The 27,492-nt window shown below is 43.5% G+C and overlaps 1 protein-coding gene across 1 annotated transcript in view; it reads left to right on the forward strand.

The window, feature by feature from the left end:
- The window catches only part of WDR35 (WD repeat domain 35), an 83,772-nt gene that overhangs the window by 41,182 nt on the left and 15,098 nt on the right, over positions 1–27,492 (forward strand). The window contains exons 12-19 of the mRNA XM_077812493.1: positions 4,653–4,797; positions 6,386–6,455; positions 9,415–9,468; positions 14,167–14,276; positions 15,552–15,762; positions 18,483–18,563; positions 18,690–18,826; positions 25,678–25,881. Coding sequence (XP_077668619.1) covers positions 4,653–4,797; positions 6,386–6,455; positions 9,415–9,468; positions 14,167–14,276; positions 15,552–15,762; positions 18,483–18,563; positions 18,690–18,826; positions 25,678–25,881 — 1,012 coding nt within the window. The remainder of the gene's footprint in view (positions 1–4,652; positions 4,798–6,385; positions 6,456–9,414; positions 9,469–14,166; positions 14,277–15,551; positions 15,763–18,482; positions 18,564–18,689; positions 18,827–25,677; positions 25,882–27,492) is intronic.

Consider the following 27,492-nt stretch of genomic DNA (forward strand, 5'->3'; position numbering starts at 1 on the left):
GGTAGTTGAAAGCAGCTATCAAATTCCCCCGCATTCTTCTCTTCCGCAGACTAAACAATCCCAGTTCCCTCAGCCTCTCCTCATAAGTCATGTGTTCCTGTCTCCTAATCATTTTTGTTGCCCTCCGCTGGACTCTTTCCAATTTTTCCACATCCTTCTTGTAGTGTGGGGCCCAAAACTGGACACAGTACTCCAGATGAGGCCTCACCAATGTCGAATAGAGGGGAATGACCACGTCCCTCGATCTGCTGGCAATGCCCCTACTTATACAGCCCAGAATGCCATTGGCCTTCTTGGCAACAAGGGCACACTGTTGATTCATATCGATCTTCTCGTCCACTGTAACCCCTACATCCTTTTCTGCAGAACTGCTGCCTAACCATTCGGTCCCTAGTCTGTAGTGGTGCATGGGATTCTTCCGTCCTAAGTGCAGAACTCTGCACTTGTCCTTGTTGAACCTCATCAGATTTCTTTTGGTCCAATCCTCTAATTTGTCTAGGTCCCTCTCTATCCTATCCCTACCCTCCAGCGTATGTACCTCTCCTCCCAGTTTAGTGTCATCTGCAAACTTGCTGAAGGTGCAATCCACACCATCCTCCAGATCATTTATGAAGATATTGAACAAAACCGGCCCGAGGACCAACCTTTGGGGCACTCCACGTGATACCGGCTGCCAACTAGACATGGAGCCATTGATCACTACCTGTTGAGCCCGACAATCTAGCCATCTTTCTATCCACCTTATATTCCATTCATCCAGCCCATACTTCTTTAACTTGCTGGCAAGAATACTGTGGGAGACCGTGTCAAAAGCTTTGCTAAAGTCAAGGAACAACATGTCCACTGCTTTCCCCTCATCCATAGAGCCAGTTATTTCGTCATAGATGGCAATTAGATTAGTCAGGCATTACTTGCCCTTGGTGAATCCATGGTGATTGTTCCTGATCACTTTCCTCTCCTCTAAGTGCTTCAGAATTGATTCCTAGAGGACCTGCTCCATGATTTTTCCAGGGACTGAGGTGAGGCTGACTGGCCTGTAGTTCCCAGGATCCTTCTTCCCTTTTTTAAAGATGGGCACTACATTAGCCTTTTTCCAGTCGTCCGGGACTTCTCCCGATTGCCATGAGTTTTCAAAGATAATGGCCAATGGCTCTGCAATCACATCCGCCAACTCCAACATCCGTCCAGCCAATTAGTTCCTGATTATGTAATTTTGATGCACTATTCACAGTTATTGCAAGCAGCAGTGCTTCAGAATCCAGGAGAGTGAATCCCCCTTTTGTGTTTTTTATCTTTTCCGTCCTTTTTTTAAAAGGGCTAAGAAATTCCATACCACATACCTACACTGATGGACATGGAGGTTACGCAGTTAAGCACTTGAGTCGCAAGGAACCAAAGTTAAATTTGCATGTATATCTTCATCTCTTCCTGCAACCTTTCAGTTTGCATTTTCTGACTTTTGAGTGCCTATCCATGCAACTGTAACCTTCTGTTTAATATAGAAGTTGTTTTGTATGGACTCTCTGTTTCAATTTAAGTCACAGTTTAAAATTCAGATAGACAAAAGCTGAAGATTGGGTTTCAGTGTTTCTGTCCTCAGTCTGTCTTTTACAGACCTCTTTACAATTGCACATAAGAAAGGAAAGACAAAATCCCATTCTTAAATTCTCAGTCATTAAAAAAAGAAGGAACTCCACTGAACTGAGTATACTGCCATGGGTCCAGTCAGGCCTGAATTATAAAAGAAAGTTAAAGTAATTTGGAAAAGGCTTCTTTGAATTCCCTATGTAACAGATCTGCGAAATTTGCTATTTATACCGTGACCAACCTTCAAAAATTGTGTGATTTCTCTATTTAAGTAGACCCCTCATCATCACTGGCATCAGTGTTAACATCCATTGAGATGAGTGGGGTAGCTCCAGTCTCTCAAAGATATTATTTCAGGCTTTGTGCAAACTCAGGCAAGCATTACTGCAACAGTTCACATTTTCAAGGGTTTGACTCTGAAGAACATGATGGCATAGGAGGCGTGCCCGTGTGCCATGTGGCAATATCCTGGCCCAGTTCAATCCCTGCCCATCTCAATCTCACTGATATTCAATACTGCACTGAACAACTGCCTTTTCGTTTGTTTGTTTTTTATATAGCATGTTTCACATAAACTGTATCCCAGATTTTTTCACAGAGCTAAGTAATACAATTAGGGAGTTAGTGGCTGAAGAAGAAATTATTTGTTGTTGAAGAAGGGTAGGTAAGAGAAGACTGTGTTTTTACTTGTGTTTTGAAATGAGAGGAAGAGTTGATGAGGTGGAGGAATAACAGAAGGCTGCTTTAAGATTGCACAATGTTTGGAAGATAAGGTCCTCATGTGAATAGTGATGAGATGAGTAGGTGAAGGTGCAGTGATTAAGATGCTGAGGGAGAGAAGAGAGAGAGACTGGAGGAAGTTCATGGAGGGCAATTTTGAGCCGGGTCCTGAAATTAATGGGGCAACAAATGCAGTTATCTGAATTTGTGGGATGATGTGTTTGACACTATTTAGTCTGTTGTTCTAAATTTAAAACTTCTGATTTGCAATGAAAGATACTTTTACTTCCTCAGAAGTCAGAAAAATTTGGTCACTATTTTATTTGTAAAGGATGAAAGCATTCAGATCGTTGTGAGATTTATAGCTGTGCACTAATTAGAAGAATAGAATGAACTCAATCCCCTGTGATTAGAGTTCAGTGAATAGTATGAGTGAATCTGGTGAAGCTGGACCTTCAGATGTAGGTAGAGAAATAGACATGTAAATGAATACATAAAATATAAACAGTTACATAAAATATATTTAAACAGTATATTTTAAAAATATTGTTCAGATACCCCTAAGTATTAGCAGCTGGCTTCCTCAGCCTACATTTACGCTTCTACAATACTGTACAGCCAGGAGCTACCTTGTCTAATCCCCCTCAGACTCAGAAAGGTGAAAACTCATTCAGCCATTCTTTACCCATCTGTCTGCTTTAATATTGTTTCTGCTTGTGAAAGGCTTGTAGCTCCCTCCAGAGTTATGCACGAGTGTTATGCAGTAGAAGAATTTGGAATAATGTAATGCCAAAGAATCAGATTTTGAGTTCTCACCATGTTACCTGTGTGAATGAACCTTTCGTTTCTAGCCTGAGATGTGGAATTTCTTGAATTTGATTTCTCATTTGGCTTGGCTATGGGGATCTCTCCTATATCCTCTGCAGTGAAGACCGATACAAAGAATTCATTTGCCTTCTTCGCAGTGGTCTTATCTTCCATGAGTTTTCCTTTTAGCAGTCAATTGTCCTGCGGCCCCTCTGACTGTTTGGCTGGCTTCCTGTTTATGATTTACTTAAAAACAATTTTGCTGTTAATTGTTGTGTATTTAGCTAGATGCTGTTCAAATTCTTTCTTGGCCTGCCTTATTATATTTTTACACTTGATTTGCCAGTGTTTATGCTCCTTTCTATTTTCCTCACTAGGACTTGACTTCCAGTTTTTAAAGGATGCCTTTTTGCCTCTAACCACCTCTCTTACTCTGCTGCTTATCCAGGGTGGCTTTTTTGGTCCTCTTACTGTTTATTTGTTTTTAATTTGGGGTATACATTTAGTTTGAGCCTCTGTTATGGTATTTTTAAATAGTCTCCATGCAGTTTGCAAGCATTTCACCCTTGTGGCTGTTCCTTTTAATTTCCATTTAAAGTCCTGTTGGTTGTAAATTTTAAAGTAAGGCAAAATGTATATTTTCCTCAGGTCAAATCATAAAGTCCACATTAATGAAGGAGGATTTCAGGATTTCAGGCCCTTTCAAAATTAATTAAGACAAGACTGTCATACGTACAGCACTTTCAAGTTTATGTGTTTTGCTCAAAATTCTAATTGTTTTCACCTAGTTGCAGTCAAGGAATCCTGCATAGTGCTTTATCTTCTTTGGGCAATGCTATTTGCGACTTCAAATGTTTTCTTGACTTATATATATAAAAATAGGTAGGGTTGAATATATAATACAAATAGTTAATCCTAAATCAAGATGAGAATATTGATTTTATTGCATACACATCATTAGAGCTTTGCTTGATGTCCCTAGAATCTCCTTACTGATCTGTAGCTTGATAGTTCATCTATTCAGTTAGTCGAACCACATTAAACTCCTCCGTGGACACTCTTTTTCAGAATTAAAGTGACTGTAATACAATTTAATACATTTCCAAAGTGAATTAAACTAAACTAAACTGAATTAAAGACACACAATAAGTGTGTCCTCACAGAGGTTTAATGAGGTTTACCTAATCCACTTTAAAAATTCATTTGGATTAGCTTTCCTGAGTGTCCCTGAGTGCAAGATTTTATGTGTTAAACTGTGTGTGCACAGGTATTAAGAAGTGGTAGGGGAGATTGAGTTGATTTAAGCTAACTTGATTGAGCTCACGTGATTGAAAAACACACTTCTTTTGCCTGTGTATGTACAGCTACAGTGAAGTAACTCAGTAATGAATGAAATATATTCTTTAGCTATTTTTTCCATAGGACTAGAGATGCAATTCTGTCCACTTGAGCAAAATTTCACTTGTTTCCATTTGATGAATTTGGTCCATGTTTTAATTTGCCATTCTAATTGTATTACTGTTTGGGTTGTATTACAGGACCATTATTTGTTACAATGACCAAAACCCATGTGATAGCAGCTTCAAAAGAAGCATTTTATATCTGGCAATACCGTGTTGCCAAGAAGCTCACAGCAATGGAAATTAATCAGGTAGCACGGACTAGAAAAGAAGGCAGAGAGAGGTTTGTCTCAGTTTTTGTATTTTTTTGCTTTAGCACAACATGATTGTTAAGAGAGCCTTCCTGGAAATATCAACTCCTCTCCTCTCATCATTTTTATGACTTCAGTTTGCTGACTCATAAACCTATCTAAGTAAATGAACAAGAATAGTTTTTAAACAAATGCATAGTCATTATCCAGAACTACTTTTGGTTAGAGCATTTTCACAGTCTCCTCCTGCCTCTGTGACCTCCTCCTGTTCAATGTCTCCTTTGGTGGCTCCTTTGTCCTCTCCCACTCTGAGCACTGTCTTTGGCTTCTTTTCTTCTTTATACACACTATGCCTAGGTAAGCTTATCCGCTCCCATGACTGTTTCCCTGTTGATGACATCCACAGCTACTTCTCTACCCCTGACCCAGAGGCAACGCATGGGGGAGGGTCATGTGACACCCCTCCCCCCCAAATTTCTGCCAACAGCTAAATGTTCTGAGGGGACCCATCCGGAGGGGCCACTGCAGACTCTGCTCCACAGAGCAGTGAGAGTGGGCAAGGCCTCGGGATGCCCAGCAGTGAGGAAGCAGCGGCTCCCCCTGGCAGCGGCACTCACCATGGATCTGTGCAGCATGGGGAGGGAGGAAGCAGTGGGGTGACTGGATGTGGGCTGAGTCTTTCTCCCGTCCCCCAACCCTGCTACATGGGGCTGCTTCTCCTTCCCTGCTGCTGGAGTCCCAGCATTTCCTGCTGCCTGCTTTGCAGACCACCATGCCTCGGGCGTGTTTCCAAGGCAGAGGTTGCTCTCCCACTCCTATAGCAGGGGTTCTGCCCCGTGGGAAACTGCTCCCCTCTCACAGCAGTGGGACTTGCCCTACCTTTCATTAACAACAGCCTGGTGCCCCCGGCCCAAGCTGCTTGGCATTGCTGTTTGCCCCACCCCCGAATGTTCCTCTGTGTCCCCTCCAGGGGTGCAAGCCCCACACTTTGAAAATCTCTGTTCTAGATCCAGAGGTGACGCATGAGGCGGTTACATGCCACCCTCCGAACCTTTAAATTGTGCCCCCCCCCCCCATCAACAGTTACGTTTCGCCTCTTCCCTGACCTGTCTCACTGTAAACAAACTCACATCTCAGACTGTATCTTTCACCTTTACTCCTGTCTGGCCTGCTGTCATCTCAAACTCAACATGTCAAAAGCTACACTCCTCATCTTTCTTCCAAACTGTTTCCTTCCTGCTTCTGTCTCCATCATTGGCAATAGCTTCACTATTCTTCCTCCCAACCTTGGTGTGATTTTTTTTTTCTTCACTGCACTCCATCCTCCTTCCACATAAATACTATCATTGTCTCCACAGCATCCTCTATTCCCACATTTCCATGTTAATCTTTGGTACTGTATGTAGAACAATAATAATAACTCTGCTTTGAATTGACTTAAAGGGACTAAAAGATATTACCTCACCCACCTTGTCTTTTTTAAAGGGACACTGCCAGAGCTTAAAAACTGGCTTACTTTTAATCTTTCCCCAAATTGATGCACTTTTTTTCAAGATTGCAGATACTTGTTTTTCACCTAAACTGATCTCTTCTCCTTTGAAACCCTACTCTTTTGTATAGGATTTATCACATTGATGATATCCCTTCTGGAGCTGCAGATGGAGTGCTTGATTACAGCAAGGCCATTCAAGTAAGTGACCCTTTTAACCAGTATATTATACTGTCATTGCTTACTTAATAATTGTGAGCATTACTCTGTTCAGATTAATACATTTTAAAATGTGTGTAGCCATTTTATTTGAACTTTCTTGTATTCCCATCTCCTGCACATGTGTTTTTCCTCTCTTTCTACTGCTTATTATCATCATATGTTAATACAGTACCATGAATTTTACAGAACATAGAAAAGGCATGGTCCTTGCCCTAGAGAGTTAGAAAGAAAGAAAACAAACACGATGCCCATGAGACCTCAAGAATTCAAAAATTTGCCAGCTGCTCTTTTAACTGCGCTATCCAGATGTACACATGCTTACGCTGAATAACCTTGAGATCTTTGTATAGTGCTTGTGTTCTTCCTCGTCCCTGTTCTCCCTCCTTCACCTTTTATTACGCTTACTTGTTTCATCATGTCTAAAACTACAGTTGTAGGCTGTTCAGATCAGGGACTGTGTCATCTTATTTCTTCAGTAAATTTGGGAGTTATTATTAGTACTATTACTACTACATTTCCCATAGTTCAGGGTCATAATAAGCATCACTGTTTACGAGTGATGCTTGATAGTTTCTTCCCAGATCAGCTGAACCCTGTGGCTGCTTGGTAATCCCCTCTGAGCTGCTTTCTTGTAGATTTACAGTAGGCAAGCTGCACTTTCCTACTGTTGATCCCCAACTGCCAGAGCAGTTCACCTGTGGCTTCTTAGACTGCAGGGAAAAGAAGTTATAAAGGAAGACAGGTGAAGTTACTTAGTAGACCAAATATAGAATACAGATGAAATTTTGAATTGACATGAACAAATAAAATAGCTGAGATTTGTCTCTTACTAAAGCAAAGCAACACACATTTTAAAACATTTTAAATTGAAAGTAGCTGTGTTTTAAATAAAAGAGAAATATTATTTATTGACTTGCAAATAAAACACAGAAATGCTGCTATTTTCTCATAGGGAAAATCACTGGATTTTGTAAAACGGTGAGAGTGTTCTCTTCATAGAGATATCACTTACAGTTCAGCCACTAATGAGAATTTAAAGTAGACTGGAGAATCTGATTTGTGGAAATAGTTTTATTTATTAAATGAATATGGTACACTGAGAGCCTTTCTGCCATGGCACATTGAATGGAAAGCTCTACTTCCAGGGCAGAGGAGTAAGTAGTGAAGCTCAATACTACTATCCTGAATGAACAGTAAATGAGACACTCTGAAATACAAATAAAGGCACCTTCAGGGCACCATAAATAATATTACAAAACAGTGTAATGTGACACAACCAAATACTGACTACTGAAGTAATGCATTACATTTTGTTATTAAAACTAAGTGTGTTTTCTGTACCTCAGTGTGGCATGAAAATAGAGCAGTCTAACTGTTAAGCTAGAGCAACAGCTCATACTAGTTTCATAACTAGGCATTCTGTGACCAAAACAAAGGATAAAAGGACCAAGTCATTGCCTCCTATGGGGAAAAACTCGAGAAGGGGAAGGTGTAAAGAAAATTTCAGAGAAACAAACCTTGTAGAACTTCCTGGAATTATGATTTTGGTGGGAGGGACTTGGGGCCATGGAGTTTAGAGGACATGCCCTTTTCCACCTCTATGAATCTCAGATCTCCTCTGTGGAAATGGATGCTGCCCTGCTTATCCCCTGCCTCCCCTCTTACCCCACATATATTTAAACATAGGCTATAATCTATGCAGCGTTGATGAACGTAAGAAGTGTGTCCAGTTTAGACATACCAAAACACAGGGGAAGGGAGTCTCACTGCCATTGGCTTGGTCTTCCTTCAATTGCTCAGTAGCAGTGGAGGGAACCCAGGGAGAGTGTCACAGTTCAGTGTATCTGCACCTGTATGTCCCCTCAGTGGCCCAGCAAGGGCACCCACTCTCGGCTTCCATCTCCCCAGCCATTGCTTTTCTGGGTGGAAACACACATCTCTCTCCCTTCTGACTGGGATATTTCCAGGCTGCACAGTTCCCTGCTTTCACTGTGTTTCCCAGCACAGGCGGGTTGCCCAGGGATGCCTGCTTGCTTTCTCTTCAGAGGTGGTTAACAAGTGTAATTACTACAGATATAAGCTATCACACAGCACTTCCTCTGCAAGCCTACTTTACTCTTAAGGTAAAAAACATTACAGCGAAAACATATTAAAAACAATAAAGAACCAACATGCATACTAATAAGCTTATTAGAATTAACCTCAACCCTAACACGGTTCTGTCAGGATGCAGTCCTTCCATCCCCCGCCCAGTGTGATTCCTTAGTGATCAAAAGTTCATCGCAGCTTCAGCTTAGAACAAGCACGCTCATAAAATGTTTAGTTCACCCTTTATACGTTTCAAGGATCTTTGGTCAAGAGTTTCCTTCCAGAGATTGCATTAATCTTGTCTTCCTGTAAAGAAGTTCCGTACAGTCTCACAATAGCACATAAATGTTTGCATTTTTAATACAGTGAACTTCAAAGATGTTAAACTTAATTCAATAAAGTTCATTCAGGATGTTGCAGGAAATAGTCAGTATCACAGGGAGATAATACTACTTCCAGCCGTATTGCCTCCTACCAAGATTTTTGTATGAATCCTTCAAATAGGACTACACATGGGAGAACCTCCTTCATAATTTTTTTATTATACTATTTAAGGGATGTTTGGAGTAAGAACAGTCTTTCATAAAGTCAGTAAATTAATTCCAGGTAAACTGAAAATCTTCCTGGTAGTTTCAAATAAGTTTAAATTATTGATCTGTACCAAGCCCTTTTTAGGGAGTATCTCTGATGCATTTTGCCTTTCCTCAGTGGCAAAAACACAAATCCATTCCCAGCTTTTGGTCTTCTAGTTTGCAGTTAATTGTTTTGTTGCTCTGCTACTGTTCTTTGACAATGAATTCTTACCGAGGTGATTAAAACTGGTGTTCTGGTGGCATTTATATGCTTTCAGGGAACAAGGGATCCAATCTGTGCAATAACCGCATCTGATAAGACACTAATTGTGGTAAGTGGCATAGTTTAAATAAGCTGACCTTGGGCAGTCACAAGTAAAGTTGGAAGAAACCTTCACAAGGATTTGAATAAGTATTCAAACAACTGAAACTTTTTCTGAACTGAGTTACTATCCCATGATCAAATCCTTCTTGCATTACTCACATGAATACTGTAGTGCCATTGATTTATATTGAGGCTACGCATATGAAGAAAGACAGCAAGTTTAGCTCCAACTTCGTAAACCTGGCTTGTGAACCAGAAATGAAAAGTGTCTTTTGGCCTCACTGTAGAGTGAATTTGACATCACTGACACAATGTAAGTAAAATTGAAGAGACACTGAACACACAGTTTCTCACATGCATGTGTTCTATACCATGTAAAGAACACGTCTTCTCACTTTGCCCACCAGCTATGCTTCAAGCATGTATGCACAGAGTTGAAAAAACATGCTGATTCATTGCCAAAGGCAAATGAGCCTATGCGCTCCAATAGAATTGTGTATGAAATATTATGATGTATTTATACATTGCCAGACTGGCAAAATGGTGATGTTGTGGCTTTTTTTTTTTTAAAAGGCTCTGAGCTCAAATTTACCATTTTGTTCAGCCTCACAAGATATAACGTAAATAAAACAATATTCTATATAAACTATGCTGGAATGCAGAGGCTCACGTCATCTTTTGAAAACTTTGTTTTTGGACAGTTTTCACCTAGAAATTTTTTTAAAATAAATGGACACATTTTCAGAAAGTAGCATCTCATGTTGTCCTTGTAATTTTGCATTTGTACGTGCAAATACTTCACTGCATGTGCAAGACTGAAGGCTGGGTTGAGTCTGGCTGAAAATGTGGTCCTATATTTTTGTCTTTAAACTTTTCAAAACTGAAGTGTCACTGGACACTGGAAAAAATCTCATGGTGGATTAATCTGTCTCGTTTTGACCTTTTTAGTGTCCTCTGTATTGGATCCAAGACCTCTGAGTATGGGCTCATTCTTGCTAGGATAGTTTTCACTTTTGACAATCAGCCTTTGTCATAAGTCGCTATTCATATGATGCCCTAGATCTTTTATCGTCTATTTACAAAAGTAGTACATGAGCATTGGCAAAGGAAAATGAAGTATTATATTGCTTTCCAAGAGGTCTGTCTCATAATAATCACTGCTCCTTGCCTCGGCAAGCGTTGTGTCACCTAGTGGTTTTCTTCTGCGTAGTGTATAAATAGTTGCTTAAGTGGTTCTTTTTTCCTCCCCGCTTGGGCTGCAATAACTATGGACCGGTGGATCCTCAGCACTGTGCAATAGGGTACACCCTGCAGTTTATTTCTACCCCTCCCTCGCACCCCTTTTCCCCATCCTACCCCTCTTCCCCATCCCTCTTTAGGGACACTTCTCACGAGCAGCTGCTCAGACAGGAGGTACAGGCCCTTCTGCAAGTCGGGGTTGTGGAGGAAGTCCCTGCGCATCGAAGGGAAAAAGGGTTCTATTCCTGGTATTTTCTCATTCCAAAGGTCAAAGGTGGTCTCCACCCCATTCTGGACCTGCGGGACCTCAAAAGATATCTCAACAAATTGAAGTTGCGCATGGTCTCCCTGCCCTCCATCATCCTTTCCCTGGATCCGGGAGACTGGTATGCCGCCCTCAATTTGAAGGATGTCTATTTTCATATATCAGTATTCCAAGTAAACACATGTTTTCTGTGTTTCCTGGTGGGGACTGCTAGCTACCAGTTTACGGTGCTTCCCTTTGGCCTTACAACAGTGCAAGGGTGTTCACCAAATTCATGTCGGTGGTGGCCGCTTACCTCAGACGTTGGGGTATCCAGATCTACCTGTACCTCGATGACTTGCTCGTCAATGGCTGCTCCAGATCTCAAGTCCTACACCATGTCAAAGTGCTGCAGGACTCGTGCTGAGTTCTGGGCCTGTTGATAAATGAGCAAAAGTCAACATTAGTCCCAGTCCATAGGATAGAATTAATCAGTGTGGTGCTAGACTACTGACTCCAGGGAGTTTCTACCACAGGACAGGTTCGACTCAATGTCAAAGCTAACTGCCAACCTCTTCGTGCACCCAATCGCAACAGCCAGAGTCTGTCTCAGGCTTCTAGGCCACAAGGCAGCATGCACCTATGTGATCCGCCACCCAAGGCTCAAAATGTGTCCCCTCCAGGTGTGGCTGGCAACGGCCTACTCCCCATCCAGAGATCACCTGCACAAGGTTGTCATGATCCCGTGCAGTGTACTCACCTCCCTAAAGTGGTGGTCCAACCGAAAGGGGGTAATGGCCGGAGTGCTATTTGTGAATCCTCGGCCCGAGGTCTCGCTGATATCGGATGCCTCAGACCTCGGATGGTGGGTACATCTCAAGACAATGTGGACCCAGGGAACTTGGTCCCTGCAGGAGCGTGCGGTGCACATAAACGTCAAAGAGCTTGAGGCCATCCGCCTAGCTTGCAGGGACTTCCTTCCCCAGTTGTCAGGTCAAGTGGTGCGAGTCCTGACAAACAACATGGCCTCCATGTTCTATGTGAACAGACAGGGGGGAGGGTGATCATTGGCTCTTTGTCAGGAAGTCATCCGTCTGTGGGATTTCCGTATCCAGCACAGAATCCACATGGAGACAGCGTATCTCCCTAGTGTTAACACACTGGTGGACCACCTCAGCAGGTCCTTTTGCTCTCATCACAAGTGGGAGCTCCATCCCAAGGTTGCCCGGATGATTTTCCACAGGTGGTGAGCTCCCCGAGTGGACCTGTTTGCCACCAAACAGAACAAGAAATGTCTTCATTTCTGCTCACTGCAGGGTCTAGGTGAGAGCACCCTTTCAGACGTGTTTCTCCTGTCATGGGCGAGGGATCTGCTGTATGCTTTCCCACCGATCCCTGGGGTAACCGACTCTGGGATGGTTGAGTTCTGTCAAAGATCAAGAGGGACAAGGCTCATATCATCATGGTCGCCCTGGCGTGGCCTCATCAACACTGGTACGGCACGCTCATGGATCTAGCCGTGGCCACTGCCCGGATCTCCTGTTCCAGGATCACGGTCAGCTCCTGCATCCGAACCTCACTCCGCTTCACCTTACAGCTTGTCTGCTGCATGGCTAAACCCAGAGGAGCGGGCCTGCTCCAGTCAGGTGCAGCAAATTCTCTTGGAAAGTAGGAAGCCCTCACTAGAGCTACGTAACTGGCTAAATGGAAGCAATTCTTCTGCTGGGCGGCGGAGCGGGGTATCTGTCCAACCCAGTTGTTTCTCCAATCCATCCTGGATTACCTGCCAGTTGAAGAATCAGGGCCTCACTTTCTTCTCCATCAAAGTCCACTTGTAGGCCATATCGGCGTTCCACCTGCATGTTCAAGGTCGGTCGATGTTTTCACATGACATGACGATCAGGTTTCTGAAGGACCTGGAAAGGCTCATCCCACCAATCAGAGACCCAATTCCTCAATGGGATCTCAGCCTGGTCCTCTCGAGGCTCACTGGCCCTCCCTTTGAGCATTTGGCCTTCTGCTTCCTTTCTCATCTCTCGTGGAAGGTGGCTTTTCTGGTGGCCATTACCTCAGCGAGGAGAGTCTCTGAACTGAGGGCCTTCACATCGGAGCCACCATATATTGTCCTTTACAAAAACAAGGTACCAATGTTGCCCCATCCAGCCTTTCTGCCCCAGGTGGTGTCCTTCTTCCATGTCAACCAGGACATTTTCCTCCCAGTGTTCTATCCCAAGCCACACTTCTCTAGCGAGGAGAGGCAGCTACACGTGTTGGATATTTGATATGCGCTGGCTTTCTATCTGGAGCACACCAAACCGTTCGGCAGATCGACTCAGCTTTTTATAGCAACAGCAGAAAGAATGAAAGGCCTTCCTGTGTGCTCTCAGAGGATCTCAGACTGGATTACCTCTTGCATTTGTACCTACTATGAGCTGACTCAGGCCCAGCTGCCATCAATTGTGAAAACCCTCTCAACCAGAGCCCAAGCGTCCTTGGCAGCCTTCCTAGCCCATGTCTCTCTCCAGGACATCTGCAGGGCTACAACGTGGTCTTCAGTGTACACGTTTACCACACATTATGCCATCATCCAGCAGGCCAGAGATGACGCTGGGTTCGGCAGGGCTGTGATACAGTCTACCTGTCCATGAACTACCTGCTTCTCGAGGTACTGCTTGGGAGTCACCTAGAATGGAATGGACATGAGCAAGCACTCGAAGAAGAAAAGACAGTTACCTTTTCCATAACTGGTGTTCTTCGAGATATGTTGCTCATGTCCATTCCATGACCTGCCCTCCTTCCCCACTGTCAGATTCCCGGCAAGAACGAACTGAGGGTGAGGGGAGCCGGCAGTGCCCCTTATACCGTGGCATATGTGCGCCACTCTAGAGGGCGCCAGAGCCAGTTCCCTACAGATACCACTGAGGGGAAAACTTCTGGCACTGGTGCATGTGGCGAACACACACACCTAGAATGGAATGGACCTGAGCAACGCATTTCAAAGAATACCAGTTATGAAAAAGGGTAACTGTCTTTTTGTTTAATGTTGTGTTGCTGTTCCCTCTCTGTGTTCCTTCTGGTTTGTTCTTCATCCAACAAATCTTAGTCTTAGGACAGCTTATAAAGAAAGTTAAATAGTTTAATATTAGGCAATGTTTGTTAAACAGTTTAATATTAGGCAAATTATATAGGCTGCCTCAATATGCAAAATCTCCTTTTTTCTAGGGGCGTGAATCTGGCACCATTCAGAGATACAGTCTTCCTAACGTTGGATTAGTTCAGAAGTATGTCCTGAACTGTCGGGCCTATCAAATGTCTTTGAATTGCAACTCCAGGTAAGTCATAGATCTGGTTCTAACATAGCCACTTGATTTTAAAATAATATTCTAATTGATTGGAATGGTTTATTTGGGACTTATTTCATGGGTTTAAAATATATTATTTAATCTAGGAGGCAGTATAGTCCAATGGGTAGGACACTGGATTGGATTTGAAACCTGGCTTCTATTACTTGCTTCTCATTGGCTTCCAATGTGACCTTGTGCTACTACTTAATTTCTCTGTACTTCTTTCTCCCCATCTCCAAAATGGGAATAATAATTCTAACTCCCCTTTGTAAAGCACTTGAAGATACATGGATGAAAAGTGCTATTTATGTGCCAAATGTTTTTATTTCACTAACAATGTTATTGTTCATTAACACTGGTGTTCTTGTATCCTGATTGGCTCTCCTCTCCCACTGATACACATACATACTTCCCATTCCGATTAATAGGAATTATTAGCACATGATTGACAGATGATATGTGGTGATTTTCTCATTTTACTCTTTTTATGTTAAAGATGCAGAAGTTATAGTCGGAAGCTATGCTTTTCAAAACTGGTTGTTTTAATCTTCTAGTGTGAAACTTCACCACACATGGGACCTCCTCTTTTTTCTTATACAGGAAATTCTTTAGGATTGTCAAGCTAATATCTTGAAGGATAATCCAGTTAATCTCTGCAATTGTTTAAAATACAGTTAAAATATAATTTCTTAAAGTTTTTGTCAAAAACTTTAAGAAATGTTGATGATTTCCAGTTATGCAGAGATGTGTGAACCTTTTTTACTGCAATGGAATATTTCATTATATTTGCTAGTTAATGTTTATTGTAAGATGTATGACATTTGGTTTTGGGTGTAATACATGATGCATCTTACTGGTATGGCAATTACAAAGTCAACTGTGTAGGGTCAGATTTAACAATTTGCTGAGCTCCTGTAAAGTACTGAGTGCCCCCATACACATTGAATGGGATTTGAATGCATTCGGTGCCTTGCAGGAGTAGGCCCTAGATGTGTAGATGAATGTCTGCCATTTGGAACTGTGTATGTCTTTATTTCATTCTTTCCACCCTGTGGCCTTACTCTTTTCTCACACTGGTATAAATCAGGTGTAGCTGCATTGAAATCAGTGGAATTACACTGGTGTAAAATTACTGAGAGAGCAGAATCAGGCCTCCAGCATCTAGTTTAGTCTGTCTGTTGCAGAATTATTGTAAATTTACAGATTTGAATAGTACTAATCAGCTGTTTCATTTCACCTCCCCCCCCCACCATTTTCTGTTAGTCGTCTTGCTATCATAGACCTTTCTGGAGTTCTGACTTTCTTTGACTTGGATACACGGGTAACAGATAGTACAGGACAGCAAGTCGTAGGCGAGCAGCTGAAGTTGGAGCGCAAAGATGTCTGGGATATGAAATGGGCCAAAGATAATCCAGATTTATTTGCTATGATGGAGAAAACAAGAATGTATGTTTTCAGAAACTTGGATCCTGAGGTAAAACAATCCGCATAAGAAAATGCGTCAATTACAGTGTATTCCATATTGTACATTTGGAATTCTGTGACTAGTAGGACTTCTTACAAACTTAAAGTTAAGCAGGTATTTAAATACCTTGCTGAATCTCAGGGCCTATATCTGGAAGTCTCAAAAACCAGCTAGCTCTATTGTGTAAATGCTGCTTACAAAAAATAAATGACCAAATTCCAGATATATTAGAAAAATAAAAAGGAACATCTGATTTTACTTATATTCTGCTTTTATGAGATTACAAAAAATAGTGCTTATCAATATTTATTTTAGATATCATCATGGCTAGGATTTTATTGGAAGTTAATGATAAAACATGGAAAGTTAAATCCACATCTGACTTTTTTTGTTATAATCTAGATATAGAAAAACATGTTTGTCCTAAATAATATATAGATTTTAATTGTCTGTACATCAGTGGTCTCCAACCTCTTTATGCCCAAGATCACTTTTTGAATTTAAGGGCAACCCCACCCCTTCCCCAAAGCCCCACGCTGCTCACTCCATCCCCCCTCTCTCCATTGCTCTCTCTCCCCCATCCTTACTCACTTTTACCAGGCTGGGCAGGGGTTTGGGGGGGGTGCAGGCTCTCGGCTGGCGCCAAGGGGTTCGCAGTTTGGGGGGGGGCTCAGGCTGAGCCTGGGGTAGGTGGTTGGGGTACAGGAGGCGGTGAGGGGTGCAAGCTCTGGGAGGGAGTTTGGGTTCAGGAGGGGGCTCTAGGCTGGGGCAGAGTGTTGGGGTGCAGGAGGGGGTATGGGGTGCTGGCTCTGGGAGGGAGCTTAGGGTTGGGGCAGGGACTTGGGGTGCAGGAGGGGATTTGGGATGCTGGCTTTGGGAGGCAGTTCAGGGCTAGGGGTTAGGGTGCGGTCTCCCGCCAGGCAGCACTTACCTCGGGCAGCGCAGCAAGACTAAGGCAGGCTCCCTGCTTGCCCGGGCCCCAAGCTGCTCCCGGAAGGGGCCAACACACCCTGCAGCCCCTGGGGGAGGCGGGGAAGCATGTGAGTCCGAGTCTGCGTGCTGCCCCTCTCTTCAGGCACTGCCCCCGCAGCTCCCATTCCCAGCCAATGGGAGCTGCGTGGGCAGTGCTTGCAGGCAGGAGCAGCGCACGGAGACCCCTGCCTACCCGCTCTCCCCTGGGGACACGGGGATGTGCTGGCCACTTCCAGGAGCGGTGTAGGGCTGGGGCAGGCAGGGAGCCTGACTTAGCAGCAGCCCTGCTGCGCCACCGGAGATTACAATCGACCGGTTGGTGACCATTGCTGTACATCTATATGTAAGACTGGTTATTCTATTGTGCATCTGTTTCTCATAAGAAATGTCATTAAAATTTAATTTGGGGAAGAAGGAAGTCTGTTTACATATATTAAACTATGAGAGAGCCAATGTGGATGAGGTAATATCTTTTATTGGACCAACTTCAATTGGTGAAAGAGACAAGCTTTTGAGCTTACACAGAGCTCTTCTTCGGGTCTGGCAAGATACTCAGAGTATCACTAGGACAAAGGAGGGTTGGTGGGTTATAGAATGTTGTAAAGAGCCATTCATCCAGTGTCTTTACCAAGTCCATGATTTCTAGTGTGTAGCAAAGTTATGAATTTAAGCTGCCAGGCTCATCTTTTGAAGGTGTTGTGTAGGTTTCCTTTAAGGGTGAGGACTGAGAGGTCAGTTATGAAGTGATGATTTTCTGAAAAGTGTTCGCCCACGTCTCAGTCCTTATCCTCAAAGGAAACCTTCCAAAGGAAACCTTGTTAGGCTATGTTTTACGCTAGAAATGCTATAGCAGAACAGCTTGAGCGCTACAGCTGTGCTGCTTTAGCATTTCTAGTGTAGACACTACAGCGACAGAAAGGGTTCTTACGTCACTGTAGTAACTCCACCTCCCCGAGAGAGGATTCTTCTGTTGACCTAGCACTGTCCACACCAGGGGGTTACGTCAGCATAGCTACGTCTCTTAGAGGTGTGGATTTTTCACACTCCTGAGAGATGAAGCTCTGCCATTGTAAGTTTTCTGTGTAGATCAGCCCTTAGACACAAAAAATCAGGAACTCAATAAAGACACTGGATTTTTGGCCACTAACCCTTCTTGTCCTATGACTGTAGAGGTGTTAACTGCTAACTTCACCTGGAGCAGTACCTTACAACATGTTAACTTGTTATGCTAAACAATTGGTTCCACCTTGTATTTAGCTGTGACTCTTGGGGTGGGTCTACACTATGTCGCTGACAGACGCAAAACATCCGTACCCCTGAGAAACGTAGTTAAGCCAACCTAAGTCACAGTGTAGACAGCACTAGGTCAATGGAGGAATTCTTCCATCAACCTAGTTATTGCCTCTCAGGGAGGTGGATTTAATACAGTGTTGGAAGAACACGTTTTGTTGCTGTAATAAGAGTCTACACTGAAGTGCTACAGCAGAACAACTGCAGTGCTGCAGCTGTTCTGCTGTAATACTAGAGTAGACATAGCCTGAGTATCATTCCCAGACCCGAAGAAGAGCTCTGCAGAAGTTGGAAAGCTTGTCTCTTTCACAAACAGAAGTTGGTCCTGTAAAAGATATTATCTCACTCACTTTGTCTCTCTAATATCCTTGGACCAATGCAGCTACAACAACACTGCAAACAAATATGAAACTTTTATCAGATTTATGTAAAGTTGTTCATTATCTTTTAACCATATTTATTTTAAGGAACCCATTCAGACTTCTGGATATATTTGCAACTTTGAAGATTTAGAAATTAAATCTGTTCTTTTGGATGAAATATTGAAAGTAAGTGTAATTTAATTTCTGTTTTACGAAAACTTAGTGTCTATGTAACATGATTTGCACAATAGCAGTTTCTAAGGGGTGGTAATGGCATTGATTAAAATTTGGTCTTTTACTTCATTCTTTTAGAATCCTGAACATCCTAACAAAGAATATATAATTAACTTTGAGATCCGATCACTACGAGACAGTCGAGCATTGATTGAGGAGGTCGGGATTGAAGAGTCTTCCCAATTCATAGAAGATAATCCACATCCAAGACTTTGGTAAAATCCCTTTTCAAAATCCTTTCTTCTTCTGCTTCTATTGATTACAAACCTGTCTTTTCATCTGCTTTTCCTTCTTAATCAAGTCTCCTAGTTTACTGTAAAAAGACATCGTGGGCCTCCCTTAGCCACATAGCTCCATATTAAGCTCATCTAATAGCCCTTGTGTCTGTTTGATCAAACTTGGCAGACAGCTGCTCCACCTGCGCTCTCCACCCCTGTGGCAACTTTTCCACATTTGCCTCATGGATATTATGCAGGACACTACGGACAGCTATAACCACTGGGATATTTTTCTCACAGAGATCCAATCTTGTGAGTAAACAATGCCAGTTCCCTTTCAATCTACCAAAAGCACACTGAACTGTTGTTCTGCACCTGCTGAGCTGGTAGTTGAATCTTTCTTTGGTGGTGTCAAAGTGGGTGGTGTAGAGCTTCATGAGCCAGGGGAGCAAGGGGTAGGCTGAATCCCCCAGGATCACTATTGGCATTTCAACATCACCAATGGTACCACCAGTTGGGAGAGAATGCCCCTTCTTGCAGCCTGAACAGTCCTGTATTCTTAAAGATACGAATGTCTTGCACCTTCCGTGACCAGCCCGTACTGGTATCAATAAAATGTCCCAGGGATCCACCAGTGCTTGCATAACCATAAAAAAGTAGCCCTTTCTGTTGCTGTACTCCGTGGCAGAGCGGACTGGTGCCAAAATAGGGATATGCATGCTGTCTATCACCCTACCACAGTTTGGAAACTCTATTGCTGAAAATCCATCCACTATGTCCTACACATTACCGAGAGTCACAGTCCATAATAGTAGAAGACGATTAACGACCCTGCACACTTGCATGACAAAGGCCCCTCCAGTGTATTTTCCAAGTCCAAAATGATTTCCCATTGGCCGGTAGCAATTTGACGTTTCAGACTTCGATAGTGCATTCACCACTCGCTTCTCAACTGTCAGTGCAGCTCATTCAGTTGTTTCTGTATTGGAGGGCTGGGGCGAGCTCAGCACACAGATCCATGAATATGGCCTTTCATATCCAAAAGATCTGCAGCCACTGCTCAACATCCCAAATCTGCATTGCAGTGCAATTCCGCCAGTCAGTAGCTGTTTCTCAGTCCCAGAAGCAGCACTCCACCATGTGCAGCTGCTCCATGAATGTCACCAACAACTTTGAATTGGTTTTTGCCATGTCCCACAACAGTTTGTCATCCACAAAATCGTCATGTTCCCTGATGCTGTGGTTCTTCTTGTGGCACTCCAAAATTTGGAGGATCATGCATCTTGTGTTTGCAACAACAATAGGGTAGACTGTGTGAACTCCATGCTTCTGTCAGAGATGGCAGACAGTGAGAAGTGCTGTGCAGTTTTGTGGCTTTTTTTTTAAAAAGCATGAAAATTATGGGTATGGATATAGATGGCATTATGGGATGGAGAAAGTTGCATGGTGGGAATGTTACCCTTTGCTCCTAGTCGCCCCAGCATGACTTTTCTGTCCTGCCATGTATTGCCAAATTTTCCCAAAAGCCAGTGCACCGGATGATGGTGAGTTGCACACTGGAATACCTACCCATGGTGCACTGCACTGTGCATCAACACAAGCACTACTGGTGGGTATGTTCAGTGCTGACACAAGGAACCAAATATGCGTGCGCACGAATGATATACGAACTGGAGTGGCTTTGTGCCAACATAACTTGCATCAACCAAAGTTTGTACTGCAGAACTGGCCTTTGACAGGGAGATTGCCGGTCAAGTTGCTTACACAGCACTTGCTGTGAAACAATATCATGATACAGATTAGAGAACTGCTCCAGCTACCTACTGTTTTAGTCGCATTAGCACACTCCAGAATAAACAAAATGGTTTGGAAAGCTTACCGTCTTGCCAGTCCATCTGCCATCAAAATACACACAGGTAACAGGCCTGCATGTTTCTATGTCACCGGTCATAAGAGCAGAGAGTGGGTAGGCGGACAAGCATCCTAGCACATCTTCTATACCCAGTGGTCCCTAAACTTTTTCATTTGTGCCCCTTCCCCGCTTATCTGGTTCACGACCCCCAGGAGCTGGGGCCGGGAGCGGGGCCAGAGCCGTGATCAGCAGCTGGGGCCAGAGCCACAACTGGGAGCCAGGGCTGGGGCCAGAGACGCAGTGGGGAGCCGAGGCCAGGGTTGCAGTTAGAAGCCAGGGCCGGGAGCGTGGCCGCGATGGGGGCCAGGAGCTGGGGGCTGCAGTCAGAGCTAAGGGCTGGGAGTGGGGCCACGGTTGGGGCTAGGGCCAGAGCTGCAGCTGGGGCTGGGAGTGGGGCTGTGGTCAGGGCCGGGGCCAGGAGCAGAGCTGGGGGCAGAGAAGGGCTGGGTGGCGCTCCTTTTCTGCACCCCCCCCCCCCAGCCCCCATGAGGGGAGGGCTGGCCTGGGCCTCCCCACATTCCCCAAAGTTCCTCCACACCCCTTTATGGGGGCACGTCCCACAGTTTGGGGACCACTGTTTTATACATACTATCTTGCCATTCCAAACAATGGGATTTCTCTTCTTTTGATATCTTTGAAGCACAATCAGACCCAGTCAGGCAAGAAGCTTGTTTGTGTCCTCTCTGTACACACCCCCTGCTTCATTCCCGCCCTGCCCCCCCCCCCCCCCCCCCAGGTTGAGCATACAGGTGATATCCAGAGACCCTGTATTTTTTTGTTTGTTTGTTTGCAATCCTGCAGAGTACAAAACTTGCTAAAGTACCTCCTTTTTGGGAATGTACTTTAGCTGCTCACGTATTGCTTGCTTTCCCGCCAAGATTCATTCTTGGCATAAAGGGAAAAGGGAGTGTCTTAACTTTCATTTGGTGCAGCTTTACAATAGTTTCTGGACTGATGGATTCCCTCTTATAAGAAGACAAACTTACAGGTAGAGGCTAAACTAGTCTTGTCTCTTCTGACTGATTGACAGTGTTGGGGGGAGATGCTCTCCCGCCGGCATAGCACTGTCCACACTGGCACTTTTGTCAGTGAAACTTATGTCAGTCAGAGGGGTGTTTTTTCACACGGACAAAAGTTTTGCTGACAAAAGTGCTAATTAACGTAGACAAAGCCTCAGGTATGCCTTTGTTTTAGGTGCTGCTGCTATGAACGAGTTTTAACTATTTCTTGCAGCTATCTCAAATTAAGGTGGTGGTTACGCTCACTAGCTTCAATGACATTTTGCCCAATCCACAACAAGAGCCTGTTTGTTGATTTAACATGATCAGAACCTCCTCTTTACATTCTCATTTGAAAGACTGTGCTGCCTACAGCAAGGTGTCCTATAATGTCACACTCGGGGCAAATCTACACTTAAAACACTGCATCAGCACAGCTGCAGCACTTTAATGAAGACGCTCTAAGCCAATGTGAGAGAGCTCTCCCATTGGCATAGTTAATCCACTTCCCCCAGAGGCAGTAGCTGGGTTGGCAGGTGAAGCTTTCCCGCAGGCATCGTGCTGTCTACACGAGGGGTTAGGTCGGTTAACTACATCACTCAGGGGGTTGGATTTTTCACACCCCTGAGCAATGTAGTTATACCAATATAGGTCTGTAGTGTAGACCGGATTTGAGGCATTTTTTCAGTTCTGTGTAGAAAAGGAATGCCATCTGCTGAATTACCACCACTTCCTATGCAGCATCTAAGAGTTCCTTTGAAGTCTCCTAACCAAGCAGTGACCATTTAATCTATAAAATGAATAACTATAAAGACATAGATAAAAAGAGCAACGTTATACTAATATTTTTATTGCATTAGTGACTAGAACACCCTTTGTGCTCAGTGCTGTATAAACATATATAAAGACACAGTCATTGCCTCAAGGAGCTTACAATATAATATAAATAAAATAGCTAGTAGGAACAATGGAAATCAAACCTTATGACAGGTGTGAATATTTAAAGTTGTTTTTAAACAACATTGCATTTTTATCAAGTACTGTAAGCGTACATAGCACTTTGGGAAACAAATGAGAAGACAAGGGCCTTGTGTAGATTTTGAATAGCCTGGAAGGAGGCAAGAAGAGAAAGCAGGGTAGCGGGGTTAAGTTTTGAGATGACTCTAACATGGAACAGGATTTTGCACAGTGTATGGTGTGAGGAAAGGATGGAAAGGAGATTTCTATACACTATAATTAAACACAGACCCAAAGGTTAAAACTGAATTTCAAAATCCTACGCAGTATGCTGTATAAAAGCAATAATAGTGAACAAAGAAAGAAACCTGTGAAAGCCCATGTCTCAGAGGTTGAATGTGTAATTGCCATAGTAAACAATTTAAAGGAAAAATGAAATGTCAGTAGCTAAGACTAGAATTTCCTTAATAAGATACTATGGAATTATGCCAGCCCATTTTAAGGATCCAGAGATTTACTACATTTATCTGTTTCCGGAGTTATTTATGGTTTTGTTTTGAAACTATTAAAATGATTTGTGTCCGCATAGCAGACCTAACTAGCCCAAAGTAAATTTGATCATTCTCTGCTACTTCTAACAGTTCAAAGTAGAATTTGGGTCCATTAAACTACTGGCTGAAGCAGACTTGCTGTAAAAGATGAAGTTTTACGAAACACTCTTTACCGTGGGCTTATGTGTGTGCGTGTTTTTTTTCAAAGTCTGTATATTCATAAATAGGATTGATACCCAAAACTTAAATACAATTATCCAAATTTTTGCTAAATTTTTATCTTACTGAAGTAGCTAAGCTATTTTTGGCTAGTACCCAGTATTTATTTCAGTAGAAAAGGGACCAATTATTTTATAACTCTCCATGCCCCAGTAAGTTTCATATAGTAGGCTCATAAAGAATGAGCAAATCCTCCTGATCTTACTGGGGCAAAAACTGCCATTGACTTCAATGGGAATTTTAAATATGCAAATAAATGCAGGATCTGGATACAAGTTTATATAGAACAGATTGACAATTTGAAAATAGAAATACTGGATATAGAGCAAATACATTATAGATAAAGGTAGGATAATGCACTTATTGCTGCAACTTGAGAAATGAGATGAGTGTGTAGCAGATCCACTTCACTTGCCAGATAACCCTTCTGTGTTGGTTGTCCCAAGATCTGGGGACTAGCACAAGAATTGAATTGATGCTATCCTTCTTAATTTGATGCAGCAAATATTGGGTTGATGTAGACCACTGGTTCTCAACCAGGGGTCTGGGGCCCCTGGGGCTCCGCCAAGCAGGGCTGGCATTAGACTTTATGCGGCACAAAGCAGAAAGTCAAAGCCCCATTGCATGGGACTGAAGCCTGGGGCCCCAAGCCCCACTACCTGGGGCTGAAGCCTGAGCATGTTAGCTTCAAAGGGCCCCCTGTGGCTTGGGGCCCCAGGCACTTGCCCTGCTTTCTACTAACGCTGGTCCTGGTTTTTATATGAAGGAAAACAGTTGTTGTGGCACAAGTGAGCCGTGGAGTTTTTATAGCACGTTTGCGGGCGGGGAGGGCTCAGAAAGAAAAAGGTTGAGAACCCCTCATGTTGATCATGCTTGATGCATCTGTTACGGGTGTCCAGTGACAGGAACAGTAGTAGTCCTGTTTTTGCAGGTTAGTTACTATGCAGTTAGTGCTCTAGTTGTACTGACTCATTCAATATGTTGAGGGTCTAAGCCAGACCTGCTTAGTTTTGTTTTTGTAGTACATTTTAGAGCTCATTCAAATGCCAGATTGACAAGGAGGTAGAAATCCTTTCTTTATCTTCAGAACAGAACAGCATGGGCAGTGGCAGTGACTGCCTCCCCACACTGCCCTGTCACTGTACCTCAGTGCTAACCTGCAGCTACTACCCATAAGGATGGAGAGGGATAATTTACTCTCCATGGTGCATTTACTTCTGGGCCTACAAGATGAGACCAGGCACCGGAACAGGCGCGGCCAGGAGCCATGGCCCCATCACTTTTTCCGGCTGTAAGGGCAAACGATGTGGGGAGGAGGCAGAGCGGAGTGAGCAGGGGGCAGGGTCTTATGGGGAAGAGGCGGCGGAAGGGCGAGGGCCTCAGGGGGAAGAGGTGGTATGAGTGTAGGATTTCAGGGGGAAGGGATGGTGCATGGGGCAGGGCCAGGGTTCAGGCACTGGTGGCCCACCCACACTTAAGGGAGCTTCCGTTACCCCTGGCTGAGACTGCCATCAAGGCTGTCAGCTGTGGTTTGTGTGTGGGAGAGATGTCAACGTGAATCTGAACAAAGACCATCAGTGCATTTCACATAGGCCACATCCTTTCTGTAGCGGGGGGCCCAAAACTGGATGCAGTACTCCAGATGTGGCCTCACCAGTGCCGAATAGAGGGGAATAATCACTTCCCTCAATCTGCTGGCAATGCTCCTAGTAATACAGCCCAATATGCCATTGGCCTTCTTGGCAACAAGGGCACACTGTTGATTCATATCCCTCTTCTTGTCCACTGTAATCCTCAGGTCCTTTTCTGCAGAACTGCCACTTAGCCAGTCAGCCCCCAAGGCTGTCGCAGTGCATGGGATTCTTCCATCCTAAATGCAGGTGGCATACACCCATATTGAGATTAGTGGTTCTAGAAGTGGGTGCTGAATTAGCCCTAATTTAGGTGTCTTTTTTTTAACTTGACTAAGTAAATGATTCCTTATATGACTTCCTACTACGGCTGCTTTTCTAGCTATAACTCCTGTTCTTTGCCTGTGACACATAAGTCTAGTCTCCTGTGGGTTGTATGCTTTGAACTCATTTTGGTTGTTGGATTTCATGTGCAGGTGCTGGGTGGTGCTGGTGGCATGTGATATACAGGCCATCAGATTCGATCTGATGGTCCCTTCCTTCCTTAAACTCTGTGACTCTATCTGTACTTATCATATAGGCGTCTCCTGGCCGAAGCCGCTCTTCAGAAGCTAGACCTACAAACTGCTGAACAAGCATTTGTGCGCTGCAAAGACTATCAAGGCATTAAATTTGTGAAGTGCCTAGGCAATCTGCAGAGCGAATCAATGAAGCAAGCTGAAGTGGCAGCTTACTTTAGCCGGTTTGAAGAAGCTGAAAGAATGTATTTGGATATGGACAGAAGGTAATTGCATGCAGTAACCCCAGCAACAACTAAAGAAAATACAGATAAAATAAATGCTTGCACTAAAAAAAATGAGAATGTTTAAGCAGTGAGGGCTTTTTCAAGTTCTGAAAAAGAGAACAAGGTTAGATAGAGAAAACTGCTGTACTGGTAGATTACAAATCCCTTTATTATTTATGCAAAAAGAAAAGGAGTACTTGTGGTACCTTAGAGACTAACCAATTTATTTGAGCATGAGCTTTCGTGAGCTACATACCGGAAACTGCATCCGATGAAGTGAGCTGTAGCTCACGAAAGCTCATGCTCAAATAAATTGGTTAGTCTCTAAGGTGCCACAAGTACTCCTTTTCTTTTTGCATAGACAGACTAACACGGCTGTTACTCTGAAACCTTTATTATTTATGTTAACACATTCCAAACAGTGTTACTTCCACTTTTCTCTAATTGATCTATATAGTAATCCGTACCCAATTTAAATCTTCATAGACTTTTGAATGTTAGTCTGTAGATGTTTTAGTTAAGATTCCAAAATATAAAGAACAGTTTAAACTTAGTTAGCCAGTATCAAAGTCAGATTCAAGGCTCACAGAATTTGTCAGACCACTCTGTTTATTAGCAAAGCGCTTTGCCAGTGCACCCAGATATGTAAGCCCTCTGCAAAAGCTCAAGCTAACTTATTTATACAGAAAGAAAAGGAGTACTTGTGGCACCTTAGAGACTAACCAATTTATTTGAGCATGAGCTTTCATGAGCTACAGCTCACTTCATCAGATGCATACCGTGGAAACTGCAGCAGACTTTATATATACACAGAGAATATGAAACAATACCTCCTCCCACCCCACTGTCCTGCTGGTAATAGCTTATCTAAAGTAATCTTCAGGTTAGGCCATTTCCAGCACAAATCCAGGTTTTCTCACCCTCCACCCCCCCACACAAATTCACTCTCCTGCTGGTGATAGCCCATCCAAAGTGACAACTCTTTCAGGGGACACCATCACAGGGCCTAATAACATCAGCCACACTATCAGAGGCTCGTTCACCTGCACATCCACCAATGTGATTTATGCCATCATGTGCCAGCAATGCCCCTCTGCCATGTACATTGGTCAAACTGGACAGTCTCTACGTAAAAGAATAAATGGACACAAATCAGATGTCAAGAATTATAACATTCATAAACCAGTCGGAGAACACTTCAATCTCTCTGGTCACGCAATCACAGACATGAAGGTCGCTATCTTAAAACAAAAAAACTTCAAATCCAGACTCCAGCGAGAAACTGCTGAATTGGAATTCATTTGCAAATTGGATACTATTAATTTAGGCTTAAATAGAGACTGGGAGTGGCTAAGTCATTATGCAAGGTAGCCTATTTCCTCTTGTTTTTTCCTCCCCCCCCCCCACCCCAGATGTTCTGGTTTAACTTGGATTTAAACTTGGAGAGTGGTCAGTTTGGACGAGCTATTACCAGCAGGAGAGTGAGTCTGTGTGTGTATGGGGGTGGGTTTTTGGAGGGGGGTGAGGGAGTGAGAGAACCTGGATTTGTGCAGGAAATGGCCTAACTTCATTATCATGCACATTGTGTAAAGAGTTGTCACTTTGGATGGG

The sequence above is a fragment of the Eretmochelys imbricata genome, chromosome 3 (genome assembly GCF_965152235.1).
Source record: "Eretmochelys imbricata isolate rEreImb1 chromosome 3, rEreImb1.hap1, whole genome shotgun sequence".
In the NCBI taxonomy this organism is placed as follows: domain Eukaryota; kingdom Metazoa; phylum Chordata; order Testudines; family Cheloniidae; genus Eretmochelys; species Eretmochelys imbricata.